The 16,888-nt window shown below is 39.2% G+C and overlaps 1 protein-coding gene across 3 annotated transcripts in view; it reads left to right on the top strand.

The window, feature by feature from the left end:
• ptpn13 (protein tyrosine phosphatase non-receptor type 13) overlaps nt 1-16,888 on the top strand; it is a 48,682-nt gene that overhangs the window by 6,772 nt on the left and 25,022 nt on the right. For all 3 annotated transcript variants that reach the window (XM_026173533.1, XM_026173532.1, XM_026173531.1), the window contains exons 2-7: nt 3,295-3,414; nt 6,879-7,045; nt 8,803-8,868; nt 11,070-11,255; nt 11,520-11,607; nt 13,596-14,228. In XM_026173533.1, coding sequence (XP_026029318.1) covers nt 3,300-3,414; nt 6,879-7,045; nt 8,803-8,868; nt 11,070-11,255; nt 11,520-11,607; nt 13,596-14,228 — 1,255 coding nt within the window. In that variant the 5' untranslated portion in view covers nt 3,295-3,299. The remainder of the gene's footprint in view (nt 1-3,294; nt 3,415-6,878; nt 7,046-8,802; nt 8,869-11,069; nt 11,256-11,519; nt 11,608-13,595; nt 14,229-16,888) is intronic.

Below are 16,888 nucleotides of genomic sequence, written 5' to 3'. Positions count from 1 at the left end.
CCTCTTGTAAGGCATCTTAGAAGTGCCAAAAAGTGCAATTACTTCATTCAAGAAGAATCCTGCTAACAACCAGTAATGCTAACTATGCACCTTGTACCAGCCTGTATGTTGTTGTATAGTGTGTGAGATACTGTGGTGTGAAGTCTCAACAGGTGAGTAAAAGTCTAATTATTCTGTATGTTTACATAATCTATCGATTGTTTCAGTCCGTTCTCAGCTTATGATCTTGACAATATGTAGGTTAGTCTTTTGAAATAATTTTCTAAAATCTAGCAAATGATAACAAATTTTAATCTTCAGGTAAAAGAGCTCCGATTAACGTTTTAAGAATTATTATAGCTGGGTAAACAGTCAAAAACCCAAACGTATTTAAGTTACAACAGTTACATCTTAAATTTATTAAAAATGTATTAAAAGGTCCATAAAGTCTTTAAATTGTTGGAACATGAAGTCGTCCTCTGGGAATGTGAAAAATGACTTTTCTGGAAGCTGCTGACTTGCAAGAAATGCAAGTTGTCTTTTGTCTTGCATTGGCAGAAATATGGAGTAACAAAAACTTGTGGCGGATGCTCTTGTAAAACAGATGACTGATTCCTTTTATGATGCAGGAAAAATAAAATGCAACATTAAATACATTTAATTGTCCCACCTAAGTTAATACTGGTTCACAACAAGCCCCTGTTGTACAGCTTAGAACAAAGGTTAGAATCACATTACAGTACATAAAACCAAAACAGTCCAAAAACAGCAAACAGCTGCACAGTGGAGACAGTAAAAAACATAAATAATAATAAGTGGTTAAAATGTGATCTTCCAGCAAATATTTTTTTATTTTCCTATTTAAAATAGTCTTTGTAGGTGATTTTTATATGACAGGGAATCTAGTGAAGTTTTAGTGCATGAATAAAAATGATTTCTGACTTTTAGTAGTATTTGTAATCAAATACAAACAGATTTTTTTTTAATTTTATTTTATTTTTTACACACACAGAGAAGCCAGGCCAGTGCACTTAGTAGTTGGTGTTTTGAGTAGTGTATACACAAAGTACTTTTCATGGTTTAGTTGTGTTAGCAAGTATTAGCTGGCTCATTATAAAAAACCAGAGGAACTGCTAAAATGCACATTCCCCCTCTGCATACCGTGCAGAAAAACATCTTAAGGCACACACTTGTTGACACAAAGGAAAAGGAATAAAGGAATAAAACATACACACAGGGACCATAGACCGTCCAGTTGACTGTGAAAGACTTCCTAAAGTAGATTGGTGGCAAACTAAGATGCTCATTTGCAACATTTAGGATTTTTGTTTTGTTAGAAGTATAGAAAGTGTCCTTGTTTTGTAACCTTTGGTTCTTGCATAACATCAGCTCTCAGAGTAGCATGAGTGAAATGTCTCACTATGGGACTTGCCTTTAAGGTAGATTATTTAGTTACTCATGTATTTAGTCACTGAGTTTTGATAACGTTGAATTTGAGAGCACCAAATCCATTTTAGATGAATTAGATTGAACTATATGTGTCATCTTGTGGATTTGTGCAGGCTCCTTCTTTATTATCCTGTCTTACCTGTTGTGTTGACTTCTTGTGTGGGTTTAACCTAAAAATACTTAGCATTTTTTGTGAAATGACTTCTGTGCCTCTGAAAGCATTTTGAGAGTATTTTGTCAGGCGCTATTGTAGGTGTTTGTGGTTTAATAAAGCAAGTATTGAAATCCCAGCCAATTAAAAGTTTACATTTAAAAAAATGCATTTTTTTGTGTGTATGGCCCTAGAATTAATTGAAAGTGATTTCCATGCAGGAGGGGAGTTGATTTTAAGTGCTGTCACCAGACAGAAACATATCTGTATAATTTTAAGTCTGATTTAGTCAAATACTTGGCCTAAAACAAAACTCAGCGCAATCATGCATTTGTCATGAAGTAGTCATGCTCCAGGAATGTGTTAAATGGAGATATTAAAATATTCTTGTTTCATTGCAAAGCTTGACAATTGAATTAATGTCTGCACTCATGAGCCTGATTGGGTTTTTTTTTTTTTTCTAATCAAGAAATCTCTGTTTGCTGAGTATTCACTCACCCATTCTGAATTCTGCTGTTTAATCACTTCCATAGTCACAGGTGTATAAAATCAAGCACTTGAAGACGTAAAATCATAGTGCACAAAGGTCACCAACTTTCTGCAGTGTCAATAACTACAGACCTCCAAACTTCATGTGGCATTGAGATTAGCTCAAGGACAGTCCGTAGAGAGCTTCATGGGGTGGGTTTCCATGGCTGTGCAGCTAAATCCAAGCCTTACATCACCTAGCGAAATGCAAATTATTGCATGGTGTTGTGTAAAACAGGCCACCACTGGACCCTATGGCAGTGGAGACGTGTTCTCTGGAGCGACAATTTACACCTCTCCACTAGACTAGATGAGTATGGGTTTGGCGGTTGCCAGGAAAACGGTAATTGTCTGATTGCATTGTGCCAAGTAAAGTTTGGGCGGGAATTGTGGTGTAGTATTGTGTTTTACAGGAGCTGGGCTTGACCCTTTACTTCCAGTGAAAGGAACTCTTAATATTCAGCATACCAAAACATTTTGGAGTATTTTATGGGAACATGTTCGGAATGGCCCTGTCCTGTTCCAACATAACTGCGCACCAGGACACAACACAACGCCCATATAGACATGGATGAGCGAGTTTGGTGTGGAAGAACTTGACTGGCCTCCACAGAGTCCTGACCTCTACACCTTTGGGATGAATTAGAGCGGAGACTGCAAGCTAGGCATTCTCGTCCAACATCAGTGGATGGGTAATCAGTAAATTTGATGGAATGGACTGAATTAAAGGTCTGCTATATTTTATACTTCACCATCTGAAAGACTACTAGGAGTAACTCTTGAAGCTCTTTTCTGACCTGAGCAAATCATGTCGTATTTCAGGCCTACTTATAGTGTGCATTAGAAGTTAGTGAGGATGATCTCTGTTTATGCAACTACCCTTGGAAAAACGCAGAAACTATTGTAATTGGTGTTAAAAACATGTTTATTGATATTTACTGAGGTGTCAAAACAATTAAATTAAAGGGTACGGGCAGGCTTCAATGTTGTCTTTATGGGGGAAGTTTGCAGAAAACAATATTTAAAGTTTTTGCAGTCGTTTCAAAAAATAAATAAAACTTGGATGGAAGCATTAAAATTTCAAGACAGCAATCTTAATTCTGGCATAAATACGTATTTCTTTAGATTTCAGAAGGTCTTTTTGTGTAAATTAAATTTTTAATGTTCGTCTTGCTGTATTTCTGCAGGGAACATGCATGTGTCTCTGGCAGAAGCCTTGGAGGTTCGAGGAGGTCCTCTCCAGGAAGAGGAGGTCTGGGCAGTGCTGAGTCAGAGTGCAGAGAGCCTCCAAGAACTTTTTCACAAAGGTAGGTGAACATGGAATCAAAGGTAGAGGACTTATTCTGTCATCATCATGCATTACTATGCAATCATATCAGTTTGTAACTTAAGAAAAATTGAAACAACATATGAGTCAGAGGAAGTGAGTCAGCAGACATTGCAGTCCCTGGGTGTTAAGACAAAATTTCATTGCACCTGATTACATAGGGCAGGACTGTGTCAAATAAACTGTCAACCACTGACTTTGTGCATTTCTACAGTCTGCATGAACCAGCTTGAGTTCAACTTCTAGTTTTTCTGATTGGTTTCATTTCCAGACAGTACTGGTAATGCTGTAATAACCCTCTCTTATCAGCGTAGCCTGCAAATATTTAACATTAATTACAAGCAATCTATGCTCAAATGCTCTTATACAGAAATGTATTGTCTTATGAGATAAAGCTCTGAAGATATTAAGGACAGGAATGAAAGACTGATATTTGGAATATTTTCGATAAAAGTAGTCTTGACATGGCATTGATGTACCAGTTATTTATGATATTCTCTTCTAATCAGAGACATTTTAGGAGAGACACAGAGTGAATCCTGGTTTAAAGTCTTTTCTTTCAGAAGTCCTGATGGAAGCATCTCTTCCCGTGGGAAGAACATTTGGGGCATGTCAACATACCTTTTAACCAGTTCTATCAAAGCTGACTTGTGACTCTATACATGTAGTTTCTGTCTGATGACCACTGAAATTGTGGTTGATTTATATAATAGTTCAAAAGGTGAACTAGCTAGGTGGCAAGACTTGTAGGAGAATAATGATATGAATGCACCATAATTTTTGTTTTGCTATTGTGTAGTTGTGTTGCTATGCTGAGTATATTTTTAGTTGGATAGTTTTAGACTGCATAGAGAAGCTACAATTTAACTAGCAAATGTTGAAGCCAGCTGTTATATACGGTAGTTAAAAGCTATGTAAGACAGTTTATGACAGTGGATTAATATTAGTAACCATTTAACTTTAATATTTGTGTTGGATGTTCTCTTAGATGAAGTTGGCCATTTATGACTAGAAACACTTTAAACAAAGAGAAAACAATAGGTTTTGGTTTGGTTTTTTTGGTGAAGTGTGTTGGATATGTGCTTTTTGCACCAGATTTGTCATTGTCTTTGTGGTTAAATGTAGGGTGAAGATTTTCCACCACTCTGAGTGTGCTAATGTGGTCAAACACCACTAGCACAGGTTTTTTTTTTTCTCTTGTGTAAACAGTAGTGGTTTGTATATTTGTATAAGAATGATTTGTTTGAATACGTGCTGGGTGAGTGTTTCTAATTTGTTGTAGGAATTTCTCTTCACGGTCCCATTTATATATTAGAGGAGTGCCTCAGAGATTTGGTCTGATATAACATGATAGCATAACACAGTTGCTGTCGATTTCTCTGCTGCACATCTCTGATGCGAGTCTCTCGTTCCACCACCATGGATTGAGTTCTGGTGACTCAATCAACGGTGATAGATTGAGTCACCAGATCAGCCGTTCAGTAATACTAAAAATAGGCTGTGAGAACCAAATGATGCTCAGCTAATATGTAGGGGAGCATTTTTGTCTGACCTGTACTTCTCACTGGATATTTTCTCTTTCTTGAACCTTTCTCTGTGAAGCATAGAGATGGCTGTGTGGGGAAAATCCCAGTAGATCAGCAGTTTCTGACATCCTCAGACCATCCTGTGTGGCACCAACAACCATGTAACATTCAGAGTCACTCACCTTTCTTACATATTCTGATGATCTCCTATGGGTCTTGACCATATCTGCATGCGTAAATGCACCGAGTTACTGCCACGTGATTGGCTGATTACTACCCAAAATGTAACCAGTAATCTGCCATTTCCTTTTTTTATATAGGGCTAGGTGGTAACAAAATATAAATTATTATTTATTTTATTTTAGTCAAAGTACTACCTCCGACTGCAAAGTTGTGAGCTCAGCTGAGTAAGCAGTGTTTGTAGTACAGCTAAAGTCATGTTGCAAAGTACCCAATGGCCAAGTTTTTCGGATAAGTAATTGCAGATTTACACAGACATATAATGCATATCAGAGAAAGTAGTTTATACTCCAGTTAATTTTCATTAATTTTCTTTTACTACTATGTAAAACACTTCACTTTGAGATTTTATTTGAGTAAGAGTGACTTGAGGACCTGGGGCCTCTTTGGGGGAAAAAGTTAAGTGGTCAGTGTTCTTATTAAGAACACAAATTCAGTTTTCTATTAAAGAAGAAATAAATGAATGAGAGCACATGCTATCAATTTCAGTTCCTAGAAACAAAATTGGATTCAGAAAAAATCAGGATGGACACTCAGATGGCCAAGAAAATTCCAGTCGCTGTATCTTCAAAAGCAGTTCTTCTTCATCTCTGGACTCATTGTAGGAATGGTTAAGGGGAAAAAAGCTTGCACATGTGTGTTCAAAATATCACCTACCATGAGTCTCATTTTGTAATGCTTGCTTGTCAAAAAAACATGCCAGCACTGATAAAAAGGCATTGTTTAGCTTAGAGGCATACGATTCTGATGAATTGGATAATTTGGTACCAGCTCTCAACTGGATAAGTTGCTTAGTTCTCATTCCTAGCTGAATGGGCTATAAATATAGCTGTTTAAAATTATTTCCTGTTCCTTAAGCTTAGTTAGCAGTTCAAAAGGCTAAAAACGTACATTTGAAGATGGTAGGTTATGTGATGTTGCATTGCATGGTGTTCTGTTGGCTTGACAAGCACTATCCTTCTAGCATGATTTCTGCATATATCTGCAATGTATTAAAATTTGTCATGAAATGCATGTGCTCAGGCTGAGTCAGTCTGGTCAGCAAAAGCTTCGCATGGGATAGACTTACTACTAAACCAGTTACTTTTGAGTAAGATCTTGGTCACATGAGTTTTTAAACAGGAAACTTGTATTTACTTAGTAAAAACCAGCTTTGCCTCAAATCAAATTCCTGTGTTCGTCTCCCTGCTCCTCTCAGAGTTAACTATCAGTCAAAGAAAAGAATTTTGCAGCGCTGCTTAAACATTCCTTTGTGTATTTTTAAAACCTTCTCCCACCATCGCACTGGCTGTGGTTTTTTAGGAAAAGAGAATTACGCTGTGTGGCCATTCCTTTCTGCAACCATGCCCCAACTGTTATTTTCTTGCCGACTAAGAAAGCAACATGTGTTTTTGTTTACTTCAATAATCTTGAATTTCCATAAACGCCAAAGCCATAGCGAGAAACATCCACTGTGGTTGGATATGTGTAGTCACTGGATCCAGGCTGTAAATGCTTAGACAAAATTTGATGCTAGTATGAAGCTTAAAAACACAGATCTTGACTTTAACGCTGTCCTTGTGTGAATATGTGGGAATGGCTAAGAATTTATGTGAAGAAACTATGATTTATTTTTATTTTTTTCTGCTGTTCAACCGTGATGGCAAACTAATCATTGAAATGTTATTTCCATTTCCAGACCCTTCAGCCATGGGCTTCATTATATCTCCCTGGTCCCTCCTGCTCATGCCATCTGGCAACATCTCATTCACAGACGAGTATGTCACCCAGCAGGACTTAAGGGCCTTCACAGCACCAGAGGTCCTGAAGGGGAACTCCTTGACTTCTGTTTCTGACATAGAAAAGGTATAAACCATGATAATACACCACGTGGCGACAGCATCTGCCAAATTGTTTAGTCTACGTGTGTCTGTGCTCTAATCTTTTGTTGTTGCCCATATTTTTAAGTGAAATCTTGTGTTTAAACTAAACATTCATTTCGAACCATCACTTGGTGTCATCTAACCAGTCAGTGACTGTTGAGTACCCCTTGTTCTAAACATAGCCATGTTTACATTCGCTCTTTCTTACCAAGTCATGTCGGTTGTATCCTAACTAATGACATAGGTGCATATACTCCCTTAAATGGAGATTTTTTTTTTTTTTTTTTTGTCAGACATGCTTAACTTTTCTGCCTTTTGGTGGTTTGTTGGCACAAAACCATTAGTTTAATAGCCTGACACTGGCTAGAGAAATATGTGTCAACACCTGTGTGCTCATCGGGGGGTTTCCTGCACAAAGGAATTTTTAAATTATCTTTCCCAAAGATGTTTTAGCAGAATCCAAAAGAAAATCACCATGATTGTAAGAAAAATGTTTATAACTTGCTTTGTTTATCGGTTTCACGTACTCAAGCATGATGAATAATTGTTCATTAAATGGTTAGAAATGCTGTGAAAAGGTCACATTACTGTGAAAGGTTTACATATACTTTGCGTCTTTACTGGCAGACAGATCTTCCTTACGTGCATAGCTGTGTGTCGTGCTTTCTTTTTCTGTTTCTTTAAGATCCTGCTTACGTCATTTTGCTGATGCTAGTCATTGTTTTCCTTAGCATCCAAAGTTTCAAAAGACACGCAAATGACATGCTCAATGGAAAACGAACAAATAAGGCGGAGCTATTTTTGTTCTGTCTGTATTGTCGATCACGGTTTTTTGTCTTTGTTTTTTTTAGATGTCTTGCGTTTTTAAAGTTTTGTACATTTTCTGTATTTAGTACATTTAGTCTGTTTTGCAACGTTTTTCGTGTTAAATGTTGGGTATAGATGATACTATTAGTCAGTGTGTATGGTTAGAGCATTTCTTCACTGAAAAAGCAGAGACAGCATGTAGATGATTCAGATTTGAAGTTGTGAGCGATCACAGCACACCCACACCCCCTCATTTTAACTCTGCCTCTCTGGTGAAGAGCAAAAACCTTGCATGACTGGATTCCCGTCTCTGGCACAGACCCACAGACCTCAACATGGTTTTTTGCTGAGTCAGTTTTCCAACCCTGGGCCTGTCTCCCCAGCTCAGTTATTTCAGTGTAGAGAATATGATCTGTTTCCTTCATAATCATACTGGGGATAAACATACGTCATGTGCAAGTTTTCCTCTTGCTTTTTTGACATATAGAGGTCATATTGTCACTTTTAATCGACAACGTCTAAGGTTACACGTTTTCTGAAAGTGTTAGTGTTTCTTTAAATTTGTACTCTGTGATGTGTTCCTAAAAGACCTTGAAGGCAACGTTGCATTCTTTGGCAGGCGCTGAATTATTCTTTCCTCTACCAAGCCCAACATTCAGGGGAAGTAATTTCTCTTCCACGCAACGAGCGGAGAGGAGTAAGGAGGGGAAAATGGAAAAATGTTTCTGGATTTAGGTTGAGAGCCCCTGTCCTTTTTTTCCCTCCCCCGCCTCCCCTAAAAACTCTTAGCAGTTGTTGAGCCTTAGTCCATTTATCTTTCACTTGCTTTCAGGTTTTGTGCCTCATCTTTATACATATATTGTTATTATTATTTACTGTTGCATGCATTTTGTCTTGAGTGAATGAAATATAATGTGGTGTTATTTTTCACAGATGCACATGTACTCTCTGGGGATGACCTTATTCTGGGGGGCGGACTATGAGATCCCCCATAGTCAGGTAAATCTTTAACACAGATGCTTCCTTCCAAATGTGCAGAGCAAGGGTGTCAAACATATGGCCTGGGGGTCCAGAATGGCCCACCAAAGGCTCCAATCCGGCCACCTGGACAGCTTTGGATGTGGAATTCTGTGTACACTTTAACAAAGTCTTATAAACTAAAAGTATATATATATTTATATTCAGTGAAGTGAATATACATTAAAAAAATCTTAGAGTTTAGATAGCAGCACATTTTAAAGTGTAGAAGTGATACATTGTTGCCTGTGTGAGACTGGACTAAAGATATGACATCAGGTGTTTAAATGGCACACTTGGCAAATACAGCAAGTGTTGAACGGGTTTTACTGGAAGAGACACACCTGTGTTTGTCAAGGTTTAATAGTATCTATCATGTTGAGCATTGTGGAATTACTTAAAATTCAGCTGTCAAACCTGCACAGGCATGCTGCCGAAATGGTGGAGAACAGTGGAGTAGGAGAAAGTAGCGCATGTCCCTCTATTGTTGTACCAAATACTTCCACAGATACCTGTACCAATGAGGTTTCAGGCATATCTGGCTTTTTCCAAACTATGATCTTCACATCTAGATAAGAAATGGAAGAAAAGGTAAAGGCACTCTGGAATTTACAGAGATGGTTTGAAGACATGCTCATATCTCGACCAGAGTCAGTCAGGTATAAAAGATAATCTGCACAGCGTGCTCACTATTGTGAGAAAATACCACCCACAGTTTAGAGGCATCTCACACTCAAGTTTGCCATCTGCTCGGCTTCACTGAAAGGCTGAGGCTCCATCCACTCTCATCCATCCACATCTCATCAGCCTTTCCTGTCACCCTTAAAAGTGCTGCTGCGCGCACTTAAAACGCATAACGCTATGTCATTCTACTCAACTCTCCAGTAGAATAGGTAAAGAAATACTTTGTTCATCCCGTATTTTGAAAAATCCCATGATATATGGAGGAAAAAACAAAATCAAAGCATTTTGTCTGTGGAATGGGTGGATTGCAACATTCGCTCTGTTGAAAAACTCCCCTTTATTTCTAAGATAAGGTAAATGTTGGAAATCAGTTGCTAGCTCACTGCCCACAGCCAAATGCTACAGTACCAAAAAATATGAAAAAATAAAAGATGATCGAGTGCATAAAAAATATTTTGTACTGGTGATGGGCACTAAGAAAAGCTTCCAACATGCCAACAGTCTTATCAGTACCTGTTATCGCTGCTGGTATGTTTTTCTGACAGTCATGTATTGCAAAACAAGGCAAAAATCACAATAGTACTGCTTTGGCATACCAGAGTCGTCTTATTTTTCTTTTTCTTAAACTACCCAGAAAATCGATAAAGAATCAGGGATACAAGCACAGTCAGTACTGGAGTTGATATCATTAAAATCTTATCAATTACCCAATTCTTTATCTAAAGTAGGAAAATTTTTCATCCAAGTGACCTAAAACTCAACACAGTACTTCTGTGATACCCCGGCAATACACCTGCATGATGTAAAATGATCCGACTTGTTGAAAAACATGAAGAATGAACAGAAATGCATGTAAAGAAGGCACTTTTGGATAACAGAAACTATTTTCATAATGTAATACCTGTTGGAGGTAGTATACGTGTTTTTACTTCTGCAAACCACTGAATTGGGGACCATCACATCTCTCAGAAATCTGTTTTTAGGGTCTTTTTGTTTTAAGCTTCCATCATGGACTGGGTACTTTCTTATCATAAGACAAAGGTTTTAAGATATGTGCAGATGAAAGTGTACCTTGTTTGATTAAACACAGGAATCCACCACCAAAATTTCCCATTTTTAAAAACAGAGAAAATGAAGAAGCTGAAAACAGGATTAACAGAAACTAAAGAATGAAAACATTAGGTGGTGTCCTAGCCTTGCTTCAGTTCCTGTTTGTGAATGTGCATCTACTGTTGATCAAAACAACTGCTTGTAATGTATCTGCTGAGCCCTCCCAACTGCTAAAGTGTTTGGTCCAAAAGCAGCCAAACTTTTCTCCGTTTAACAGAGAGATGAATTCTGATATTATTTAATAAAGTTTAATTTGATGTCATGTAGTGACTGTGACGCTAATTAAAATCTAGACCAACCTTTTGCCAGGATGCTTGAGAACAAGACGCTCTTTTCACTGTTTGTATCTTAACTGTGTTATTTCCCCCCACACCCCCACCCCTATGCAGCCTATGGAGCTGGGAGAACACATAAACAGTTTACTCCTCAACATGTGTGATGACATTACATTGAGTCGAATATCACTGCGCACAGTCCTGGACATCTCCAGCAAACACATCCGAAACTCCAGCTGTGACCCTCCTTTCAGTTATATCAGAAGACTCGTCAGGACAGTGCTGGGCAGCCTTTCTCAGGTATAACATGTGATGATGTGTATATATAATGAAATTCCAGCATTCCTGTCTAAGAGTCCATATTTGCGAAACTGTCAGGAAGCCTTTATAGGAAGAATGCTTCTTAGCTAAGTGTATGTTAAAGACCTATAACAAGCTCTTCCAAAAGCACGCTAGGTTTGAATTATACAACAGGTGATGTGGTCATGCTGATAGAACATGTTTCAGGACGTCTTCCTTCTTTCACCCTCACTCTTTGTTTTTCATTTTCTGTCTTTTTCACAGCTGGACGGTTTGCTGACTGACAGAGAATCTCTTCCGGAGCGGAGCAAAGAGATTCGGGAGAGGCTGAGGGGCAAAGGGTTGCCCTCAGGTAAGATGAGCTGCACCTAAGTGACACACAGTAACGTTGCAGTGGTGTGCTCAAAATCATTAATTTCCACACTGAGTCGTATCTATTGGCTGCAGGCGGATAAAAGGCTGCCAACGCGATAAGGTTTTTATTTATTTTTAGTGTCGAACTCAGCAAATATTAGTCCGTTGCACTTAAATGTTTTGTTTACCTACATTCTGTGTAATCTTCATATGAGGGTCACAAGTTCAGCCTCTCTCTAAAACAAATCACCAGATCTTAGATAAGCAGGCTTTGTTTAGAACGTTTGGGAACACTTTGAAATTCAATTTGTCAAGCGAGTCCAGAGATGACCCAAAACATGTGTCCACTGATAGATACAGAGAATAACATTGTGACATGGAAGATTAAATAACAATCTGGTATATGTTGGATGAATAGTGAATTGCCATTGTGTTGAAGATTATATTGACAGTAGCCAAGTCTTCATCTCTGAAACAGCCAACTATGCAGGGTGCTTGTTGTTGTCGGTATAAAGTTATTCATGGAAAGAAAAACAATCAAATTGCGAAAGGGTGTTAGGGGTTCTCACAACTTACTGAGCTCCTTCTGTGGTGCCAGAAACCACGGGACACCTTCAGAGGTCCATAAGTCGGTTAAAATGTTTGGCAAAACACGAAAGAACGGCAGCTCATGGGGTCATCGTAATATGCTGGCCTGGTGGTTTTACTCACCCCTAATCTTTAAGCTGTGAGGGCTTAACAGTTTATGCTGGTTGCCCACATGTTTATTAAAAATATATTTTAATGAAGAAAGTATCAAATGTAAATTGCTCACCTTGTTTTCTAACCATTTATCAGTGACATACTCAGTCTGCAGTCTGTGGGAAAGAAGTGAAAGTAGTCAGAGAGAGGAACACCAAGTTACAACCTCGAGTCTGATTTAATTCAGGAAAATATGAACAAATCTTCCCAGTGGTTTCTGAGAGAACTCGGGCATTTTTCCAGGCCATGAAGAGGAGAGCAGAGCACAAACATGGCTTCCATCTCCATTATGTAAGCACGGCATGGCATTGATTACAGATGCATATTTTGGAGTCATCAGTGTAGCTGCTGGTCTCCTGTTTGTATCAGTGCTTTGTTTCCCTGGTTGATCCCCAGCCAGCCCTAGGGAAAGTACATGCAAAGAGTATTACTCAGTTCTTAAGCATCTTTCCTCTGAAAGGACCAGCTCTCTCTCTCTGTGTCACCCTTAACCCAGTGGCTCCAAGTTCTTATTGCTGCTTAGGGAATTTAGATATTGTCTTTGTTCCTTTTACACATGCTGTGCATGTCATCATTGTGATCGACTGGCAGCGTGTCTGGGAGTGTAACTCACCTCTTTGACAAATCAAAGACATGCAGCATAAATTTTTTTTTATTCCAGTTTTACTCAGTCAAGTTTTTTCAAGTTTCCTCCTGAGTTCCTGGAAGACTGGAATCTGGCTATCTTTAATGCATTTCCAAACATATGCTTTCTAGATTAAAACCAACCCACATGCAGGATTTTTATTTTTTTACAGGCCTCAACATCTGCCCGTTTACCCTCTTGTTTCTGTATTTCTTCCCTTTGTTTTGTTCCTGCATACTTCACTGGTTTATTTCTCACTAAAAAAATAGACTTTACTAGTATTGTTTATATGCCTGGAAAGGCAAACTTAAAATTTATGGATGGTGAAAGCAAAAGTTCTTATTCGGGGAAAGGCAGTGCTAGATTGTAAGATGCTTGTGGCAGAAATTGTTAGTTATTGGGCCACAATTTGGTTTCCTTTTAAAACAATGGAAAAATAGTTTCTCAACAAACTGAGGAACTGTAGTAATATTAGCTTTTTATTCCTTGGGCTGCTGTTGTTTGTTTTACATGCAAAAGTGTAACAGTCATATACTATTGGACACAAAGCAGCTATTTTAACACTTGTCAGCCTCTGTATCTGCTTGGTGTTTAAAATTTTGGTTCTCCCCTGCTCTTAGGGAGGAGTGCTGCCCCTCGGGTTCTGGAGCGCTACAGAGCGAAGACTCAGGAACAAACCTCTCTAAACCGAGGCCTTAGTCGTTCCATGGGCTCACTGCCAATCCAGGATCTTTTGAAGGGGGATGACGGGGCAGCTTTACAGTATTCCCTGTCTGATTATCACACCAATTCTGACTTACCCAGTGAACTCTACCCAAAGCCCCCCTCGCTCCATTCCCAGCGTTCTTATCCCTATCTGCACCCCTTTCACCCCCAGCAAAAAGGCCGGCCTGTGGAACTGGACCGTAGATCTCTGCCTTTCTCCAGTGGGGAACTGAAGCTAAGTCAGCCCAGGAAGACCTGGGCTTCCTCTGTGGACTTGGCTTGCATTGACCCAGAGGCTCTTCGCTTTGGGGCTTTGGAGGATGCAAGAAGAGGCAGTAGTGCCTTAAGTACACACTCCAGTGGCAGGCGCAAATCACCTTTGCAAGCTTTAAGAGAAAGGGATTCTCAATACCTTGAGTTTGGTGGGCTGAACAGTCGGAAGCCTCATCACCACTCAGCCTTGTCTGTAGGCTCGGGCATCACCGGTGCCTATGACAAGATCAAGGAAAAACAGAGGAAACTTCAGGCGCTAAGACAAGCAGTGGATGGTGAGTATGCTGAAGCTAGGGGTTTAATTTAATAGAGAATTTGTACAAATGAATGTTTTCAGGGTTAAGTTTGTGTTGTTGTGTGTTTGTTAAATTCCTTGACAAATTTTCAAAACAAAATACGAACCAGAATCATGTAATTCAAAGTGGTATCACGTTGTGGTTGTGACGCCTACTGTGGACAACGTGTTGTGAATGATTTTCACTTTTAGGAAAAAAACCCATCATGGCAGTTTTGGCCTTTTCTTGGAAGCTGGCGCTGATTTAATATAAACAGAATGACTAACAAGCTGTTGTTTTCATTCCATGGGATGTTTTTTCAATGTAAGCCTTTCCTTATTTCAACACATCACAAACAACAAGCACCTGGTTGCTTTTGGTCATGTGTGCTTAGGAGTCCTTTGTCGGAGCATACAACATGTGGCCTATAGTGTGTAAAAATGTAAGATTGCTGTTATGTGTGTGGTTGGCCACAACAAATTTCTTGGGTTTAGTCTGCAACTGTGGCAAGGAAGGAAGTCTTAAGTAAAACAGACCAGTTCAGGGTCACTTGATGTAAGTTAAGTGTCAGACTCTGTAGTGCATGGATTTATCAGGCACAGCATGGAGTCATCAGCTGACCTGATCTGAAAGACAAAAATAAAGTGAAAGCAACGGGATCAAGTGAGCAACCAAGACAGTTGGACTAGTTACAAGTTGCGTATCCATCTGTAGTAACTACCACCTAAGTGTTGTGAAGTATGGGGAACCGGGTGCTGGCTTGGTGGTGGCTGGGCAGCAAGGTTTAGACAGAATGACTCATTGCTACAGTGACCAGTAATTATAGGTTGGCTTAATTCTAGCCTGCTGCTGACTGTCAGAGATGTTATATACAAAATCCCTTTAAAAAAAAAAAAAATTATCATGGCTATAAACATGCATATAAAGGATAGATGCGAACTAGTTACATACTTTCAGTGTGTACAGACTGAAAGGAAAATAGTCTTAAAATAATAGCACAATGCTTAAATCAAGGACATCAAGCAGAACTGTTTAACACGTCAGTCATCTGTTATAAGAGCTTTAAGTTTCCTGTTGGAGATTATGAAATTCTTAGTAAAGTAAGTTTATGCAGTGAGTCACATGTCTCTTGGCCAGCTGAGAGCCGTTTAAGGCGCATGAGGCTTGAACGATTTCATACAATAAACCACTGTCTTCTACCTCTTGCTCTCTTGCTGTTCTTGCAACATCCCCACTCTGTGCTCCGTCCAGCCTTCAGCCTCCCTGCTTTTCTCGCAGCTATTTTTGATGCTGACTGAACCACCAACCAAGCATTCTTTTCCTCGACTGTGGCTTTTCATCCCCCAGCAAGTACCTTCTTGTCTTCTTTTCTTTCACTCCCCTTTGCTTTGTATCGATTGTAATTTAGAGGATTTAAGGGTTTGTTTGTTTTTTTTTTTTTTTTATTTCTTCATCTCATGAAAGTGCAAGACTTTGTCACTTCACACCTTATGGGTAGCATGAGCAACACCTTCATATAACTGCTAAGATGACACAAAAACAAGGTCCAGATTTAAAGAGTCACTAAAAAAAGTCCAGCAGATATTTCCAATTTAAGATCCACAAACTGAAAGAAACTTAAACTAAAGCTTTGGGATGACTGCCACACGCTGCAGGCTTTAACACTGTGGTAAATATTTTTTTAAAAATGAGATTTTTAGCAAGGAATTGTGGGGAAAAATGGCATTACTGTTGTGTTTGTGATTGCTTGTGAATGTGCAACAAAGACTGAGTGGGTTGAACTATTCATTAATATTAAATGATGGATATTACAAAGCATCCTGGAGAGAAGCTTTGTTTACTGCTGTCAGAAGTGACTGAGGGTGTCTGCAAAGGGTGAGCCAACTGTTCTTTGGCTACACCATGAATGGGCCTAATTGAGTACAAACCATTTGGAGGGGGCCTTGTTGGATGTGTTTCTTGGCAGAGACCTCTTTTCCTTTTCTTTTTTTTTCTCTCTCTCACTTCTTTCTGTTCTTTTCTGCAGGAAAGTGATGGCACAGCAGTGGTCAGTGGTCTCAGGTTTTACAGGGTTAAACAGCCCTTGACTGCCCTTCTGTGTGTGCGTGCATTCACAAGTCTTGTCTAAATGTATTGCAACGCTCACGTTTGTGTGCTTGTGTGCATGCCTTTGTGTGCATGGGCATGTCTGTACCTGGGCTCTTCTGTCTCAAACAACCCCCACACACCATTTTTGGTGTCAGTCTTAAATAAGTCAAAGCTTTCCTTGTCGAACTGGAGGCTGTAATAGGAGTCATGCGTAGCAGATGAGGGAATTCCTAACATTATTGGACTTTTCCGGCACTTGGCAGCAGATTATGTGGGTTTCTGCCGGGGTGGGTCCATGTTGGACAGCGGTACAGAACGCTGCTGCTCCAGAGGAAGGGGAGGTGTGTCTGTAAATCACAGCCTTTTGAAATTGTCTTAATTATTCTATTTGAGTCAGCAGGAGATGAGATTGCTGAGTGTTTGTTTTTTTTTGTGGAAAGCTGTTGACTGTTTGTTATTTCTAAACCATTTGAGCTACCTAACTTATTTCCTCTTCACATTATGAATAATGTCCAATGTCCAATTATTTAGTGCTCCGAGGGACTAAATAACCTCAGAGCACAGTCAGAGTA

The sequence above is a fragment of the Astatotilapia calliptera genome, chromosome 7 (genome assembly GCF_900246225.1).
Source record: "Astatotilapia calliptera chromosome 7, fAstCal1.2, whole genome shotgun sequence".
NCBI classification, from domain to species: Eukaryota; Metazoa; Chordata; class Actinopteri; order Cichliformes; family Cichlidae; genus Astatotilapia; species Astatotilapia calliptera.
This window is presented reverse-complemented; position numbering and strand designations above follow the sequence as displayed.